The sequence below is a fragment of the Microtus pennsylvanicus genome, chromosome X (genome assembly GCF_037038515.1).
Source record: "Microtus pennsylvanicus isolate mMicPen1 chromosome X, mMicPen1.hap1, whole genome shotgun sequence".
NCBI classification, from domain to species: Eukaryota; Metazoa; Chordata; class Mammalia; order Rodentia; family Cricetidae; genus Microtus; species Microtus pennsylvanicus.
In genome coordinates, this window is record NC_134601.1 from 56,356,158 (window position 1) to 56,374,812 (window position 18,655).

Below are 18,655 nucleotides of genomic sequence, written 5' to 3' on the forward strand. Positions count from 1 at the left end.
CACCAGAGAACTACTTCATGCCCTAATGACCAATGACCTAATGACCCAATGACCTCTCTCTGGACTCTATCTCTTGAAGGCCCACACTGCCTTCCAACTCCATCACTTTGTTCCCAACACATAAATTTATGCTGGAACACAAACTAAGTTCAAACCATAGCAAACCCTTTAGGAAGAAAGGACATGGACTGCTATTCTAGAGCACGTGTTGGCTTACGGCCTACAGAGCTGCATGGGAAGCATTGTGGCCACTGAGCTGGAGAGCACAGGAGGAAAAGCATGTGAAAAAGAAGAGACTTTGAGGCATAAGTGAGGATGGGGATAGAGAGGAAGAATAGAACAGTGGGTGGGTGGGGTAACCAAAACTAAGAATGTGTGAAGAAGCCTTATGGAAATATACTAGCTTATATGCTAAAATCTAGATCTGTGTAGTCTATCTATATCTTTATCTATATCTATATGTATCTATATATATGGTCTATGGAAATACCCTGCATTTGGCAGTCAACAAGGCTCCCAGAAGTCATTGGTCATTAAATGAAAAATTCGGCGCCAGGCCTGGGATGCATTCCTACAAGTTATTCATCAGAGAGGCTGCAGAGTCACCCTAAACAATAAAAGGTATTGCCATTGCTCCTGGTTGTACCTTCCCCCAACATCTAATGAATAAATTATAAATAACTATTCTTAACAATTAATTATTATTAACGATTGCTATTACTTAATAAATAAGTATTTATTGCAAACGGCAGATAAACACTGAGCCACCTAGTCTAATAAAAGATGGGGACAACTTGTACAACCTTCCCCTGGTTTCCTGCTTTTCTTCTCTTTGCTTCTTACCACAGGTAACTACTTCTCCCAACAGCAGGCCCCTCCTAGACTTCTTGCCATCTTGATCGAGTAGATCAGAGTCTCACTAGGCATGCTAAGAAAGCCATTACTATTATTATTATTTATTAACATTACTCAAACAGTTATTATTCTGGAATAAACATTTTATTTTAGTCATTTTGGATACAGAACAAAGAAATTGACCTCATTCGACTAGGAAATCCCATACTAGCTAGCTTACACGGTGCTGGAAGATGTTCTTCAGGTTGCTGAGGGAGAATAGACAGCAATGTTTTCAACCAGCACTGTACTTTGAATGCTACTGTCCTGAATGCCCTTCCTGGTAAGATGTACCCACTCGTGTAATACTGGCATGACACTTATTGGGAGAACCAACTGCTTTCTGATTGACTATGAGACCTGCTCCATAGGAGGGAATTTCATGCATGGCATTGTAAACCTGGTCAAAAGTTCATGACTTGGGAGGTCATAGCCCCTAAGAGGAACCTACTGTTGTTATTCGTAGTTGGTTTTCTCTTTCCTCTTTGGAGGCCCACCACTCAGTTCCCAAATAAATACTACACAAAGGCTTATTCTTGCTTATGAATGTCCAGCCTTAGCTTCTTTCTTTCTTTCTTTCTTTCTTTCTTTCTTTCTTTCTTTCTTCCTTCCTTCCTTCCTTCCTTCCTTCCTTCTTTCCTTTCTTTTCTTTCTTCCTTCCTTCCTTCCTTCCTTCCTTCCTTCCTTCCTTCCTTCCTTTCTACCTTTCTTCCTTTCTTCTTTCTGTCTGTCTGTCTGTCTGTCTTTTTGTCTTTCTTTCCTTTTCAAGATAGGGTTTCTCTGTGTAGCCTTAACTGTCCTGGAACTCACTTTGTAGACCAGACTGGCCTTGAACTCACAGAGCTCCACCTGCTTCTGTCTCCCAAGTGTTGGGAAGCTTGGCTTGTTTCTAGTTAGCTTTTCTAACTTAAATTATTCTATTTCTTTTTGACTATATTTTGTCTTTGGACTTTTTACCGTATTTTATTCCATATATATTTCTTCCTTCTTACTCTAGGGCTGGTTGTTCAGCTATGTGGCTGGCCCCAGCATCTTTCTCTCCTTCTTTTCTTGCCCCCCTCCTCTTTAGCCTAGATTTTACCTCTTATTTATTCTCTCTGCCTGCCTGCCCCACCTACCCTTTCTCCTGCCCTGCTATTGGCCTAGCCCATTCAGCTCTTTATTAGACCAATCAGGTGTTTTAGGCAGGCAAAATAACAAAGCTTCCCAGAGTTAAACAAATGCAATATAAAAGAATGTAACAATCTTTGCATTGTTAAACAAATATTTCACAGTATAAACAAGTATAACACATCTTAAACTAATATTCCACAACAGTTGTTTTGCTAAATGGTCATTCTGTCAAACTGCATTCTAAACATTTATATTTGTAGCTCTAGATTTATGTTGTTCCTAGTTTTGGTGAGAGAAGCCTCTATTTGGAATGGATGACAATGCAGAGACTGATAACTGGTCAAAGTGTGAAGAACTTTGGTGAATTAATCATCTATATTATCTTACCCCAATCCAAGGCTCAGGTAACATCTTGGAAGAGTGGGTAGAAAGAAAGTACAAACTGGCAGATGAGTGGAGAGCTGTGAAATGCTTATTTCTGGACTGGACATTACTGTTGCACACCTTAACTCAGAGCAAATATGGTGACCTGCATAGTAGAAAAGCCAGTGGATATTCCAACAGGAATCATGGAAACAATGTCTCACCCTTGGCAGAGATGCTGTTGAGTCACTTTCCTTTGGGAACATGTCTGCTAGTAAGTTGTTCACACCTCAATGGATAGCTCTTCATCCACACACATATGGGCAGTGCTAATTTGACTTGGGGGTAAATCATAACAACAACCAAGTGGAGAACATGAAGTTGGGTAGAAGATGGGAAGGGAGCATTAAGGAGAGTTGGAGGGAGGTAATGATGTATACAATCAAAATGCAATCTACATGAAAATTTCAAAGAATAAATAAAAATATAATTTTAAAGAGGGAAGAGGAGGAAGTTTGTGAGGGCATATCATTGGCAAGTGTCCCTGGGCCACCTGAGGAGAACAACTCAGAAAACAGTTGGGTATGTGGCTGTGGGGCTCATGAGATTGGACCTAGCTGGAGACAGAGATAGTGGATATTGACACACTTCTCCTTCTCCAGAAATAAGAATATAAACATCCAGAGTATCTTCCCACTAACTGCATGAAGGGTCCACTTACATCTTAAGTTTTGATGTTTGACTTAGAAATAAAGGTTTGATGTCTACAGAATTCCATGATGATTAATCTTGGTGGTCAACTTAACTGGATTTGGAGTCATGTAGGAAGCAGCTCTGGGAGTGTCTCTGAGGGAGTTTCCAGAGAAGTTTAACTAAGTATGGAATACTCACCCTAAATGGGGGTGACACATTTACATTGGCTGCAGTCTTAGAGAGAATAAAAAGGAAAAAAGGAAAAGGTGAGCTGATCACTGGCATTTGCTTCTTTCTGCTTCTGAGGATACAATGTGACCAGCTGCCTCACCCTCCTGTTGCCATAGCAGAGAGTCGTGGTCTCCAACTGTTGGGCAAAAATAAACCCTAGCTCTCTTAACTTGCTTCTTCTCAGGTCTTTGGTCCTAACAACGAGTAAAAGAACTAAAATAAATCCTAAGTTTTAGATACAAAGCGAATGAAGACTAGAGGACTCTTAAGGATTTATTTAAGGGGCTGGAAAAAAAAAGAAAAGAGAGGTCTAGTAGGGTCTGGAATAAATCTAAATTGGTTTGTATTAATTATGTGAATTCTGTTGTGGGAGGGGAAGTGTTAGTCACGTGGAACAATGTTGTGGCTAGACGGGAAGAATGGAGCCTGCCAATCTTCCTGACAGTGATCATAGACTAATGCATTATGTATTTCAAAATTACTAAAAGAGTGACTATTAATCAATCTTATCACAAAGAAATGATGAGTATGTGGAATGATAGGTAAGCTAATTTTTTATTCAGCTACAATAAGACACACATACACACACACACACACACACACACACACACACATATATATATATATAAAATCTCGCACTGTACCACAAAGCATGTGTAACTTTTGTTAGTTAGAAATGAAAAAAAAATACATATACGTTCAGAAGAATTAAATCAGCCAATGTCTTAGTTAGCTTTAAATAGCAGCAGACACATCACAGAATCATTTGAAAAGAGAAACAAATATCTCAATGGAAAAACTATATAAACCGGGCAGTGGTGGACATGCTTCAATCCCAGAACTAGGGAGGCAAAGGCAGGCAGATCTCTATGAGTTCAAGATCAGCTTGGCCTACAAAGGAATTCCAGGATAGCCAGGGCCACACAGAAAGCAAAGAAAACTGGATACATAAGATTGACCTGTGGGCATGTCTGTGGGGATTTACTTGATTGTTAACTGATATAAAAAGCCCAGACCATTGTGGGCCACACCTTTCCTGGGGAGGTGGTCCTGAGCTGTATAAAAACCTGGCTACGCTTTAGTCTGTGTGTGACCCAGCAAGCGTCATTTTTCCATGGTTTCTGCGTCACGGTTCTGCTCTGACTTGTCTCAGTGATGGACTATGATCTGTAAGTGTAGTCAGATAACCCCATTCCTCTCCTAAATTGCTTTGCTGAGTGTTTGGTCACAGCAACAGAAAGAAGAATAGGATAGGCCTTATAGGCAATAACAGTGTTGAAAATTTTTGTGTAAGGTTCTGGGAGTGTAGCTTCAGGGGTAGAGCACTTACTTAGCATGTATAGGCCTGGGTTCCCTTGTCAGCACCGTGGGGATAAACAAACAGAATGGAGTAAAGAAACTGAACACATCTTCAGTTTACTAAGATGCAATGGTTTCTTCCAGCTGGAAATCTGCAGTTTAGCCATGGTGTTGCCATGTGTAATCCCAGCACCCAGAAGGTATAGACAAGTCTTGATTACACAGAGAATTCTAGGCCATCCTGGACTACAAAGGATTCTGTCTCAAAGAGTTAACCAAATGACAAAGCTGCAATTTTATCCTTCCCTGTTAAATGTCAGCTAAATGCTGGGGAGTAGGGCACAGGGGATCTTTTCAATGGTCCTTGTCTAGGTTCTGCTTATGCAAACAGGAGGAAAAAGGACCCAGAGGCAGCACTTTGGTGTTACTAAACTCAATGGAATGCCTTCTGAAAACAACAGTTTTTCCTGGTGTGGAAACAGGGTTTATTTCTGTATGCAACATCTATTTCCCTAGACTGAAGCCCTCTGGCCAGATGGTTTCAGGAAGTTTTGGTTACAGAGCTCAAGGTGGAACATTGCAAGGGCTTGGGTTTAGTACTGCTAAGGAGAAGAGGCACCCTCTGACAACGGCTTTCCAGTGATTGAGAACTTGAGACTTCCTCCACCTTCCTTCTGTTTGTTCTTTCATGGCTCTTTTCTCTTTGATTCGCCTTAGAAGGAACCTGAGTGAAACTGTCCCATCAGCTTGCCTAGACCCAGCCCCCAGCTCTGCTACTCAGTAATCAATCTCAAACCAGTTAGTGAGTTTCACGGCCTCTTAGGTTCTCCATTAATAACAAAGGAACGATTAATAAGTTACCTTACAAAGTGATATCGAAGACTGAATCAGATGCTTTACTCCAACTTAAGATAGGGTCAGGTACTACGTGTATTTCTGGTGACATCATTTCTTTCCACGCCCTTTTCTTCTTCCCTCCTTCCTTACCCATCGGTAGCACTCCCGTGTGTATTGCTGCCTCAGCCTGAGTCCTCCCTCCTGAGTGCTGTGCTTGTGTTTTGTTCAGATAGTAATCAGTTGGGAGCCAATAGAAATGTGGAACCTTTGTGACTCAGGAGTGAGTCCTCATCTGGACAAGTTCAATCTTGGCATTAGTCATCTTGGTAAAAAGGTCTGTCTCTCAAATCAGAACATGAAAGCAACCAACTAATCGACCAGTCAAAAACAAATCAACAACAACAACAACAAAAAAAAAAACAACCTACGAAACAACAACAACATTTGAACAGATTTGTAATGGGAGGGAAAACCTTTCTTGGCATGTCTAGTGAGACTCTGACCTACTTTATCAAGACGGCAGGAAGTCTAAGAGGAAGAAAAAGCAAGAAAGCAGGGGAGGTGATAGAGGTTGTACCCATCTCTTAAAAGGTTAGGTGATTCAACGTTTATTCGCATTTGGGTTTTTCTTAGAGTGTAATAAATATGTCTCAGTCTCGCAACACTAATGTTTTAATTACATTTCTTCATTTCTTGTAGTTTGCCTATGAGGCTTAGCCTTTAATGGCTGAGCTCTCTCCAGCCCCGTATTTCTTTAATAATAAAGTTAAACATCTCTTCATCAGTTCAGTGGCCATGCGTACTGTTCTCCTGCAAATTGCCTATTCATCTTTACCTTTTACTGAGACTGTGACTTATGTGTCTGCAAACTCACATTGTAGCTCGGGATGACTTTGCAGTTTGGATCCTACTGCCTCTAATTGCCAAGTGCCGAGATTACAGGCGTGTACCACGATAACTGGACTCATATGGTACTGGGAATAAAACTCGGGGCTTAAGCATCCTATCAACTGAGTCACAACTCCAGCCCCCACTTATTTTCTTTATTGTGGATGGAAGCTGGGGTCTCACATAGGCTTCTCAAGCACTGTGCCCCTGAACTGTATATCCAGGTACACGTTACCTGTTTTCTTATTGAGAAATGTCATCCGATTGATTTGTAAGGACCCTTGTATTTATAGTTCATTTAAGTTTTTTTTTAATCTGTGATTAACTAAATCCTCAGATTTTGTGCAAATGCATAGTTAGTTGTTCTAATGTTACTTACTCAGCATTTCGAATAATTTATTAAAAGAGTCTTGTTCTAAAGCACAGGCTGGCCCAGAACTTGGCTTCCTCTTGCCTCAGCCTTTTGAGTGGAATAAAGTTATGCACCACCATACCTACCATCATTCATATATATATGATGGTATATTCATTTATTTATATCATATACATATATATAAAACGTTAAATCACTTTGTCAAGTTCAAATTTTTATTCTGGAACTTTTATTGGGATAATCTTGAAATCATAGACATTTGGGGGAGAAATTTCACCCTATGACTGACATCCAAAGGGTTTACGTATCTCTTGATTCCAGGCTCTATGCTTTTCGTTTCTTCCTTTCTTTTTCTTTTGTTCTTTCTTTCTTTTATTTTTATTTGTTTTTTTTAAGACAGGGTTTCTCTGTGTAGCCCTGGCTGTCCTGGAACTTACTCTGTAGACCAGGCTGGCCTCTAACTCAGTCCTCTGCCTGCCTCTGCTTCTGCTTCCCGAGTGCTGGGACCTCAGGCATGTGCCACCACTGCCGTTAGACTTTATGTTTTCTTTACCCTACCCCTACCTATTGCTTTCTGTTCAGGATTAAAAATCTTGGTTTTTCTTTTTCCTTTTTGGGGGACAGGATTTCTCTGTGTAGCCCTGACTGTCTTGGAACTCACTCTGTAGACCAGGCTGGTATGGAACCCACAGAGATCCTCCTGCCTCTGCCTCCTGAGTATTGGAATTAAAGACATATATCACCATGCCTGGTTTACGATGAATAATCTTAGAGACCCAGTTTTGTGTTTTTATTATTTTTATTAAAGAACTGCTCCTCAGGTGGCAACAAGGAATTGGAGTTGGTTGGCCTAGTTATTGCAGTAATGGTTACTAGTAGTGAGAAAGACTTCACTTTCCTGGAGAGTGGAAGGGGCAGCCATAGAGACTATGAAGCCTCTGGTCCCCAAGTTTGGCTAACTTGAAAGTGAAGTACTGAGTGCAGAAGAAAGGTCAGGCAGACCATTACTGCTTATGAGATGCAAGCATGTGATGAGATAGATAGCTGGAACAAGAGGCAGGAACAGCAATTAATGGGCAAGTGGGGCCTTGCATTGACTTACTGGTGAATGACCAACAAAAGGGTCCTTAAAGTCCAGTGAGGTGGGCAGTCCTTCCTAGACAATGTTTCTCATCTTCTGTACTGTTTACACCATCAATTATTCTAAAGATTTAATATTTTAAATTCTGTGTGTGTGTGTGTGTGTGTGTGTGTGTGTGTGTGTGTGTGTGTGGTATGTTCACGTTGAGTGAAGGTGCCTGCAGAGGCCAGAGGTCTCAGGTCCTCTAGAATTGGGGTTAGATGGCTGTGAGCCACCTGTTGGGGATGCTGAGAACTTAACTTGTATCCCCTGGGAGAGCAGCCAGTGCTCTAATCCACTGTGCCATCTCTCCAGGCCCAAGTCAGTGTTTTTGTTGTTGTTGAGGGGGACTGCCTGTTAAATATAGTAGGACGTTTAATAGTATTCCTAGCCATTGCCTGTTAGATGTTGGTAGCAACTCCTCTGCTGAGTTATGGCAACAGAAAATGTCTCTGGGTATTGCCAAATGCCTAGTGACTGGTAGTTAAGTACCACTGTTCCAAGATCTAAAGTGGTGGTTCTCAACCTTTATAAGGCTGTGACCCTCTACCACCGGTAGTTCCTCATGCTGTGGTGACCCCCTCCCAGCCAGAAAATGATTTTCATTGCTACTTCGTAACTTTAATTTTGCCACTGTTACAAATCCTAATGTAAATATCTGTGTTTTCCCGATGGACTTAGGTGACCCCTGTGAAAGGGTCGTTTGACCCCCCCAAAGTTGGGAACCACTGATCTAAAGTAACAATCATTACTGAGGAAAACCCATGAAAGTGAGCACTCCAGATCAACTAGCAGGATGTTGGTGGGAAGGATGGAGCAATTTTACAGTCAGTTGGCTTCCTGGAAAGAGGAAGTGCAAGGTACCCCACCCCCTACTCAGCCACATCCTGGTAGCCCAGTGGGTGGTGACATATCTGGTGTCCTAGGGATGTGTCATGATCACAGCAGGAGGGGGAAGAAATAGACCAGGCACCTAATTTGCTCAAAGCCATGTGAAAGAAATGCTTCCTGTAAGCATGGGGCAGGTAGGGGTAATGCTCTTAGAGAAACTAAATCTTTGCTGAAGGGGGACGTTATAGTCAGAACCACCTCAAGACCTCTACCCGAATCCTGTTAGGTGGTCCTAGCTGCAGCAGCTTTGGGGACTTGCTCAAATGCCATTAGGTGTAATTGGCTTGGAGTAATGGAATATCGTCGTGGGCCTGGGTTCAGCTGGACAGTGGAGGCTGAGAAAAACACACACGGCATGGGAATGTGGAAGTGGCCCTGGGGAGAAGAATGGGAGTGAAGGGGAAAATGCAGTTCAGCAATGTTCCGGGAGACAGAAGCTAGCGCTTCACCAGAAAGGGAAGGGGCAGATATACCCCAACCCTATGCACAGCACCTAAGGCTGGTACTACACATCTGCGAACCACATTGTTAGGCTGAGTTGCTTCCAAAGTGCCTGTTATACAGAGAAATGAATTGGGTGTGGTTGCTCATGCCTGAGGCAGGAGGATTGCTGTGACTTTGACGCCAGCATTGGCTACACAATGAGACCCTTCTCAAAACAAGCAAACAAAAAACAAGACAAAAAAAAAAAGACTCCAAACCCCCTAAACAAAACAACAATAATAAAACAAAACACGCACAAAGAGGAATGGGTAGGCCGGGGTGGGGGGGAAGGGGAAGTCTCAAAACCCTTCCCTGATTCAATTCAAGGGAGCCACAGACCAGTTAACTGTGTAGGTCTTGGCACGGTAATCTAAAGGAGAGGCATACATTCAACTTGCGACTGTCCGTGACAGTTTTCTATCCCAAACAGCTGCCGTATCTTCCTCCCAGTGGAAGGAAGCCAGCATAGCTTCCAGGAAGCAGTGAGGCAGGTAGAAGCGTGTCAGAGCAAATGAAAGATTCTTGACAGCGAGAGGCACCGGACTGTGCGTCAGCTAGGCTGTGCACCGTGGCCGTGCTGGTTGGTAACAGCTGGTGCCCATACACACACGAAATTACGTGCTTAAAATGGTGGCAAAACACCTTCCCTCATCCGGTGAGAGTGAGGGAAGCCACAGGGAACCTATGGAATATTAAAAATCAGAACAGTCTTACCTTAACCTAGTCATTGGCCATTCCACCTAGAATGCGGCGGCTAGAACCAGACAGAGGCTGTGATGGATGGCAAATTTTTCTTAAGCTTTGGGGACAAGATTAGAATTACAGCTAACATGTAATGCAATGATTATGTAGATGTAATGAGCATCATGCCTCTGTGTGTTCATGCAATGTTCCTATGTGGGTGGGCATACCTATTACATCAGTTACTGCGAAGGTCAGAATATGACCAGGATATGTAGGTGGCAGTTCCTTCGATACCTTCCACCTTTTGAGATGGGGGTCTCTTGTTGGCTTTGAACGTTTCCAAGAAGGGTATTCATGGGTAACCAGTGAGCTCTAGGGATCTGGCTCTAGCACTTTATCTCAGCATTCCTGGAATTACAAGCACGCACCACCCTGCCTGGCTTTCTACGTGGGTCCTGGGGTTCCACACTCAGGTTGTTGTGCTTGCAAAGGGCTTTAGCAACTGAGCCATTGCCCTAGCGCCTTTAGACATTATTTTTTATGGATTATACATGTTAACTTATTGAGCTTTTAGGGGTCTAGGTAGAATGAATATCTTCATTTTCCAGGTGAGGAAATGTAGGCATAAAAGGATTGAAGAATACGCTCAATGGAGAGTTGGGAATTCTGACACAGCCTGGCTTCAATCAGTGCACATACTAGCTATGCTCCCCAGAATACCAGAACCCTCAGAGGCCAGCCAAAGCCCCTAGTGGAGGCCATGGTGGGGGATCCGTAAGTGTGCTCCACACCAGACAAACTGTGTCATCTGGAATCACAGGGTTTAATGAAACCCATCCAGATGCTACTGTAGTGGGCGACAGTTCTAATCAGAAATGAGAAGAATCACAAGATGGTTCAACCTACTGGGAGAGGTGGATTTTTTTCCCTCCCAAATACTGTGTTTCCAGGGCGCTAAAACTCTAGAGAATCTCTCCCTCCCTCCCTCTCTCTCTCTCTAACACACACACTCACACACAAACACACACACATACACGGCACATCCTGTGTAGTGATAATTGAATTTAATAACAAGACCTCACATAGCAATTAAAATGAAGCTAAAAACTTTCCATTTCCCATTTAAAGTTCTGCCTAAGGTTTATTCAGTTCAAACAAGCTAGTTCTAAAAACAACAAAAAGAAAAATCTAGTTCTTTCCCAGTGCCCAGAGCTCTGTCCCGTCTGCCGTGAAGTCTGCTTTCGCTCTAGATTGCCTCTGTCTTGTCAAGTACCATGCCACTGATTTACGATTTCATCAGACCACAGTGCATTATCTTCTGTATGCAAATATTTCCTATCTCCTTGAACTACAACCTCTCTGAGGGCTAGGTTGTCTGTCCACATAATTTTGCTCATTGCAAACGCCTCCAGAGAGCCCAGTTCCTATAAATTAGCCTTCTTCTCTTGGGACTACTCCAGTGCCTCTTCTGTGCCAGGTGTTGGGTAAAGAGATGAAATTTTCAGGCACAAATTTCATGCTGGTGAAAAAGTAGAAGATGGGCTTGTTCTGGGTTTTCCTGGAAGGTTACAGCGTGTTGAAGCAGGATGTCACAGGAAGAAGTATAGAATAGTCTAAAACATGGAAGCAGATACCCTGGGGTCATATTTGATTACATAGAACTGGATTCTATTTCCTGAGCATTTGTGTGTAAATTTCTATGTGACCTATAGGGACCCTATGGATAATTAAAACAGATTAGGAAACAGAAGCAAACCATTTTGGAAGAAACTTCCTGAACTGCATTTAAAAAGACGTACTAAAACCCCACAACTAACACCAAACTAGAAAGTAATGATTCACACCCTGCTCTAAAAGATGAGGCATAAAATGTCTGCTCTCACTATTGTCATTTAAATTGTACAGGAAGTTCTAGCAAGGTGCTTGATAAGAATATAAAACAGAAGGCATCAAGAAGATAAAGGAGGAAGGAAAATGATAGGATATTAAATGGAGAGAATCCAAAAGTATCCATAGAATCCTCTTAAAGGTCATTCAAAAAAAAAACCCACCAAGGTTTCAGCTGAATATAGCACATAACTCAGTAAGATATAAGCTCGATGCACAAGCATCAAGCCTGAAGAGATGGCTCAACTGGTAAAGTGCTCATTGTGAATGCACGAGGAATGGCCTTGGATAGCCAGTGCCAATATTTAAAAAGACTCAGGCATGGTGGAACACGCCTAAAATTCCAGCACTGGGGAGGCAGAGACAGCAGAATACCTTGGGACTTGCTGATCAGCCCAAGCCAGTCTAGCAGAATTAACCAGCTCTAGCTTTGATGAGACCTTGTCTCTGCAGGGGACTGGAGAGATGACTCAATAGTTAAGAGCATTGACTGCTCTTGCAGAGCGGTCCTGGGTTCAATTCCAGCAACCACCTGGTGACTCACAACCATCTATAATGGGGTCTGATGCCCTCTTCTGGCATGCAGGTATATGTGCAGACAGAGCACTCATACATACATACATACATACACACACATATAATAAAAAAAACAGGGTGGATAAGCAATTGAGGCCAACATTGACCTTTGGCCTTCACGCATATATCACACATACAAAAGAATCAATTGTTTCTATGAACTCACAATGAACAATCTAAAAGTGAAATTAAGAAAATAATTTCCTTTTCAACGGCATCAAAAATTAAAAACAATTAAGGAATGAAGTAAAATAAAAATGTAAATGTAAGACTCTGACTTCAAAACTACATAAGAATTAAGAGGACAGCCGGGTGGTGGTGGCGCACGCCTTTAATCACAGCACTTGGGAGGCAGAGGCAGGCGGATCTCTGTGAGTTCGAGACCAGCCTGGTCTACAAGAGCTAGTTCCAGGACAGGCTCCAAAAACCACAGAGAAACCCTGTCTTGAAAAAGCAAAAAAAAAAAAAATTAAGGGGACATTAATGGCTCTTGCAGAGGACCTGAGTTCAATTCTCACTGCTGACAAGGTGGCTCACAACCATCTTTAACTTCAGATCCTGGGAATCTAATGCTACCTTCTAAAGCTTCAGGGTACCAGGAGGCACATGGTACATAGACATACATGTGGGCAAAACAGTCTTACATATAAAATAAATGCATCTAAACTTAAAAAATGATATAACATGGTTGAAAGACATTAAAAAGGAGATGAATACATGGAAAAACATCTTAAATATCAGGTCTTCATGTACCCTTAATATTTTAAGACTGCAAAATTTACAGCGATTGCTACACAAATTCCAGCTGCCTTTTTTCTTCTTATAGAAATCAATAAGCTTATCCTAACATTCATACAGCAGGACCAGAATAAATAGCCTTTGAAACCTTGAACATGAACAAATGTGGAGAGCTCATATTTCCCATTTTCAAAACTTGCAACAAAGAGAAAGGAATTAAGATACACACACACAGCGCGCGAGAGAGACAGAGACACACACACAGAGAGACTATCTTTAAAAAAAAATAAACAACAACTTTGTTTCATACTGACTCATCCTGAAATTCTGTCTTGCCGTGTAAATCAAGATATGGGCCACACCTGAGTGGAGCATTCTATAGCTGTCAGTCTTCAGCTTTCTCCCCGACTGCCACCGACAGGCTGGGACAGGAAGAGTGCTTCAACACATTTAGGGCCGGCCCAAGTGGACTAGCAACAGGAGCTATACATCCAAATAATATATGTGAGATGGAACGTCCAACTAGAAAGCATATTGAAAACAAAACCAAACAGCTTTGCAACGCAACAATGAAAAGACAACCTAATTATACCCGACTAATGAGGTAAACTGACATCTTCCCAGAGAGAATGGAAAAATGGTTGATACGTATGGGTGAGAATCCTCAACTTTGTCAGCCACCAGGGGAGTTCAAATACAAGCCACAGTTAGATACTCCACTCTTCCTGGGATGACAATAATCAAAGCGACAGATAATAGTGCTGGGGGAAGTTAGGAGAACTTGGAACTCATGTGTACTGCCAATGAGAATGCAAAGTGCTGTGGCTGCCTCTGTGGGAAAGTTTGGACACTCCTTCAAAGGTTAGAGTTACATTGTGAACCAGTCATGGTCATTCCATATCTATGCCCAGAAGAACTGAAAATATGTCTATTCAAGCACACATCAACTCAAGTTCATATTAACAGCATGCATATTACATTCAATCTGTAATGTAAATAGCCCAAATGTCCAAGGATGGCTAAAAGACAGTGTATGTCTATGAAAGAATATTATTGAGACATGGAAAAGAATGGATTAATGACTGATAATATGGCTATATGGATAAGCTATGGACATATCGTGCTATGTGAAATAAGCCAGGCACAAAAAGACACAGGTTTACAAGAGGCAGATGTGTGGAGGACGGGAGATTAATGGTTGCTTTGTGCTGAGGGCTGAATGGTGGAGATGGGGCAGTGACTGCTAATTCACGTGGGTCTCTTGGGGGTGAGAGAATGTCCTATGAGATGATGGTTGTACAACCCTGGGAATGTACTCAGACAGCAACTGAACTGTGCACTCAATCAAATGAATGTATACGGTATGTGAATTGTATCTTAATAAAGAGGACAACTCAGACGGAGGAAGCAGAGCATGCCGGAGAAGTTTTCAAATGACAACACACAGAGGCAAAGTCTTTGAAGAATTTAGCCTCGATTTCCATTAGGATTTGGGTAAACAGACATACCTCTTCCTTAGAGTGACCTTTTCATGTTTAGGGACTCGAAAAACCCACTAGATAAACAAAGTGGACTCTTACTGGCCAGCTCCCAGGGCAGGAGTGGAGCCTGTGCACGGACTTACTCCCCACATCTGTTGTTCTGTTCAGTTCCCTTCCTTTGTCTGGCCATAGTTGAAGTGCTATGCTGTTAGACCAAGATGGTCTGGGTTAAATGCTCAGTGGTATACTTCATGCTCACCAGATCGAAGCCCAAGGTTCAGGGCACACACAGATACACACACAGACACAGACACATTGGGAAGGAGAGAGATGGGGAGGGGAAGGGAGCAAGAGATATTAAATCAATCGTTCCGGTCATTCATCTCAGGTAAACCCGTATTTATACTAACAAGCCCGAGGTCTTATTATGATGACTTGTGTAGTTTATCAACTAGTGCCTCATCTTCAATTCTATGATATGTTGGTCACCGTTCAAAGGCCGTTGCTAACACTGCTTTCTATCTCAGTTTTTTTTTTTAAAAAAAGATGTTTATGCTACTTGTAGAGGGAGCCAAAGCATATAAATAATGTAACAATAACAATTCCATATATGGGCATGATGCCATTTGTGATGTGCTACTATGAAATCTTCCATGAAATGGGCCACTTTATCTATGCCTTCTCCCCAGCTCAGAAAGTCCTTTATACCTCCAGTTATCCCAAATCACTGAAGGGATCTGAGAGTCCTTCGTAGTCAGAAATGTAGTTCCAAACTTGCCATTGTTAAATCTGTGTTTCTACACTGACCCAAGCCATGCTCACGCAACCACCAAGTTCCCTCACAGTGCTTGCTAATCTTGCTACTGGAGAAAAGAGTCACCACTAAAGCCACCCCCAGGGAACCCTCAACAGCTTTGAAGCCCCATAGGATCTAAAGACTCCAGATTCCCAAGGATGTTTTATTTAGTTTCGCGGACATCCCCAGAAATCCCTCCCACTGTTTGAGCTAGAGAGAGCTAGTTGTGGAACTCCCTCAGATCAAATGGGAAGCAGGAAGCCTGGTGTTTCCAGGGCATCCTTTCCCAACTTTTCCTTTTAAAGTATGGGTTTGGTTCTTTTTCACCCTGGCCTTACCTACTAACAGGCAGCAATTCAAATTCTCTCCCCAATTTATCCATGTCCTGTGTGGGTTTTTAAAAAATGTTTCTTCCTCGTGGATTTATATGATAATGACTTCAAGTTCTTATCAAGAACAATGCTAAACTCCAAGCATTATTTCCTTCACTTCAAGTTACAAATAAGTTCTACCTTTTATTGGGTTCCATTATACAATTGTACAGAGTCTCGTGATTATGAAGCAGTCGTTAAGCACATTGAACGAATGGTTTTGAGCTCTACTTTTCAGCATATAGATTTTACCTAAAAAAGTACAAACCAAGCACAGTGGTGCAATTTTCCAGGCACTTCCAAGTTGCTTAAATATTTACAAATACGTAAGCACCCTGTATGAAAGCATGACGATTTTGGTGTCAGGAGAAAACACTCCCTACATATGAAATGTCTAAATTTTAACATTTGCACAGCTCCGAATATTCCTGAGAAAAGTCAGTCTCCTTGTCATTTCTCTGCAAATCTCTTCATACTTCAGCATATCTTGGGGAACCATAACCTCTGTCACTCGATGTACCACTAATTGCACAAAACACATGCAGCGTGTTGTTCATCCAGGGAGAATGCATTGTGTCTTCTGGTAATATCTGAAGGAAAAACAAACCAAGAAAACCGCAGCATTATCATCAGCTGAAGCGGCTACTGCCTAAAAAAGCCTGTGTGTATGAAATTACAGGCATGCTTTAATTTATCACTGACACTGGGCTATTTAAAATGACGGGAAGCAGAAAGAGCAAAGAATAACATTACCAGCATCAGTCTTCACAGCTGAGTTACAAAGGCAGCGTATCAAAAAAGCAGAAAAGATCTGGTTACTCATTAGGAAAAACAAAAGGTCAGGAAATGCAAAATTCAATTAAACTAGACAGGGTTCATCCTTTGGATTCCATTTTAATATGTCATCACAAAAGCTTCAAGCATGGATTCCCCTTGGGCAAGCGTTTATGGATCACCTATCCACTTTCTAACAGCCATTTTCCGAATCACCCAGGGACTTTTCTAATAGTCCTTCCTGCAGACTTGAGATAATACTGAATCAAGATAAAAATCAAAGTGCCTATTTGAAAAAAATTACGATGATATGAGCTAACTGATATAAAAATGAACTAAATATAAGATCCAAAGGTTATATTTTTTATGTATGTAAAGATATACATCCATGTTGGCATACATACTTTAAAAGTTAGTCTGTTAATGTGATCAAAGCCAAAGCAACAAAGGTTTTATGCTTAAATGAATTAGAGGAAAGGAATAGAACACACATTACATTGCCTCTCTTTGAGTCCTAACTCAGGTCTTAAGTTTTTGTTTGGCTCAGTTGGTTTTTTTTTTTTTTAGTATTGGGTTTTCGAGACTGGAAAGATATTGAGTGGTTAAGAGCACTCCTGTTCTTTCAAAGGACCTGAGTTTGGCTCCTAGTGCTCTGATTGGGAGGCTCACACTACCTCTAAGCTCCAGAGGATCCCACACCCTCCCTTTTCTTGCCGTCATACTGCATGCAGACATGCATGCATGCACGCACGCGCGCGTGCACGCGCGCGCGCACACACACACACACACAAACACAGAGTGAACAAATGAAAACATACACAAGTGAAAAGAAAAATCTAAAAAAATGGGTGTGTTGGTTAGGTTTTTTTTTTTTTTGTAAATTGAACACAGGCTAGAGTCATTTGTAAAGAGAGAACTTCAACTGAGAAATGTCCCCACTAGACTGGCCTGGAGGCAAGCCTGTGGGGCGTTTTCTTGATTAATGATTGATGGGGGGGGGGTCTGGCCCATTGGGCAAGCGAGCCTAGTTTGTATTAAGAAAGTAGACCAAAACTGGGTGGTGGTGCACATCTTTAATCCCAGCACCTAGGAGGCAGAGGCAGGTGGATCTTTGTGTGAGTTTGAGGCCAGCCTGGTCTACAGAGTGAATTCCAAGACAGGCTCCAAAGCTACACAGAGAAACCCTGTCCCGAAAAACAAAAACAAAACAAACAAAAAAAGTAGGCTGAGCAAGCCGTGGGGAGCCTGCCGTTAGGCAGCACTTGGCCATGGTTTCTCTCCTGACTTCCCTCACTAATAGACTGGGATAGGGACCGGTAAGTCAAATAAACCCTTTCCTTCCCATGTTGCTTTTGGTCAGAATGTTTTTTATCACAGCAACAGAAAGCAAACGAGGACATCAGGTTTTTAAATTGGCTTCGAGGCTTTAGTGTTAAGCCCTGGTCTACAATGACAATTCCCTGTGTGCTATCATTTCTGTTGTCATAAGTCTTAGACTTAAATCTTATAATAAAGGAATTTCGTTTTACAAAAATCTTAACTTGTGGCACTAATCTGAAAGCATGTTACTGAATTAACTGATGACTAATCAGTTACTCATGCCTGTCAGATGTGACAAACGGGGTGCTTATTGAGACCGTGGCTAAAACCCTACCATATGCTACAGTGGCTGCTGCCAGCTCTATCTAAATAAGAAATCTGCAATTAATAATCTTAAATTACGCTGGATTGCCTTGCCCAGACTTAATACAAGGGGAGGAGCTTAGTCCTACCTCAACTTGATATGCCATGTTTTGTGGATACCCATGGGAAGCCTACCCCTTTTTGAACAGAAACAGGGGAGGGGTGGTGATGTGGGAGTGATTTCTTATTAATAAAGAAACTGCCTAGACCCATTTGATAGGCCAACCCTTAGGTAGGCGGAGAAAACAGAACAGAATGCTGGGAGAAAGAAGCTGAATCAGGAGTCGCTATGATTCTCCCACTCCAGGCAGATGCAGGTTAAGATCATTCCTGGTAAGCCAGCTTGTGGGCTACACAGATTAATAGAAATGGGTTAGATCGATATGTAAGAGCTAGCCAATAAGAAACTGAAACTAATGGGTCAGGCAGTGTTTAAAAGAATACAGTTTCCGTGTAATTATTTCGGGTAAAGCTAGCCGT

At 42.0% G+C, this 18,655-nt stretch overlaps 1 protein-coding gene across 3 annotated transcripts in view; it reads right to left on the reverse strand.

The window, feature by feature from the left end:
- Window positions 1-15,842: 15,842 nt before the first annotated feature.
- Dock11 (dedicator of cytokinesis 11) overlaps window positions 15,843-18,655 on the reverse strand; it is a 195,427-nt gene continuing 192,614 nt past the window's right edge. For 2 of the 3 annotated variants that reach the window (XM_075956582.1, XM_075956581.1), the window contains one exon: window positions 15,843-16,308. In XM_075956582.1, coding sequence (XP_075812697.1) covers window positions 16,189-16,308 — 120 coding nt within the window. In that variant the 3' untranslated portion in view covers window positions 15,843-16,188. Of the gene's footprint in view, window positions 16,309-16,471; window positions 16,490-18,655 lie in introns of all 3 variants that reach the window. The other variant, XM_075956583.1, reaches the window with a different exon arrangement.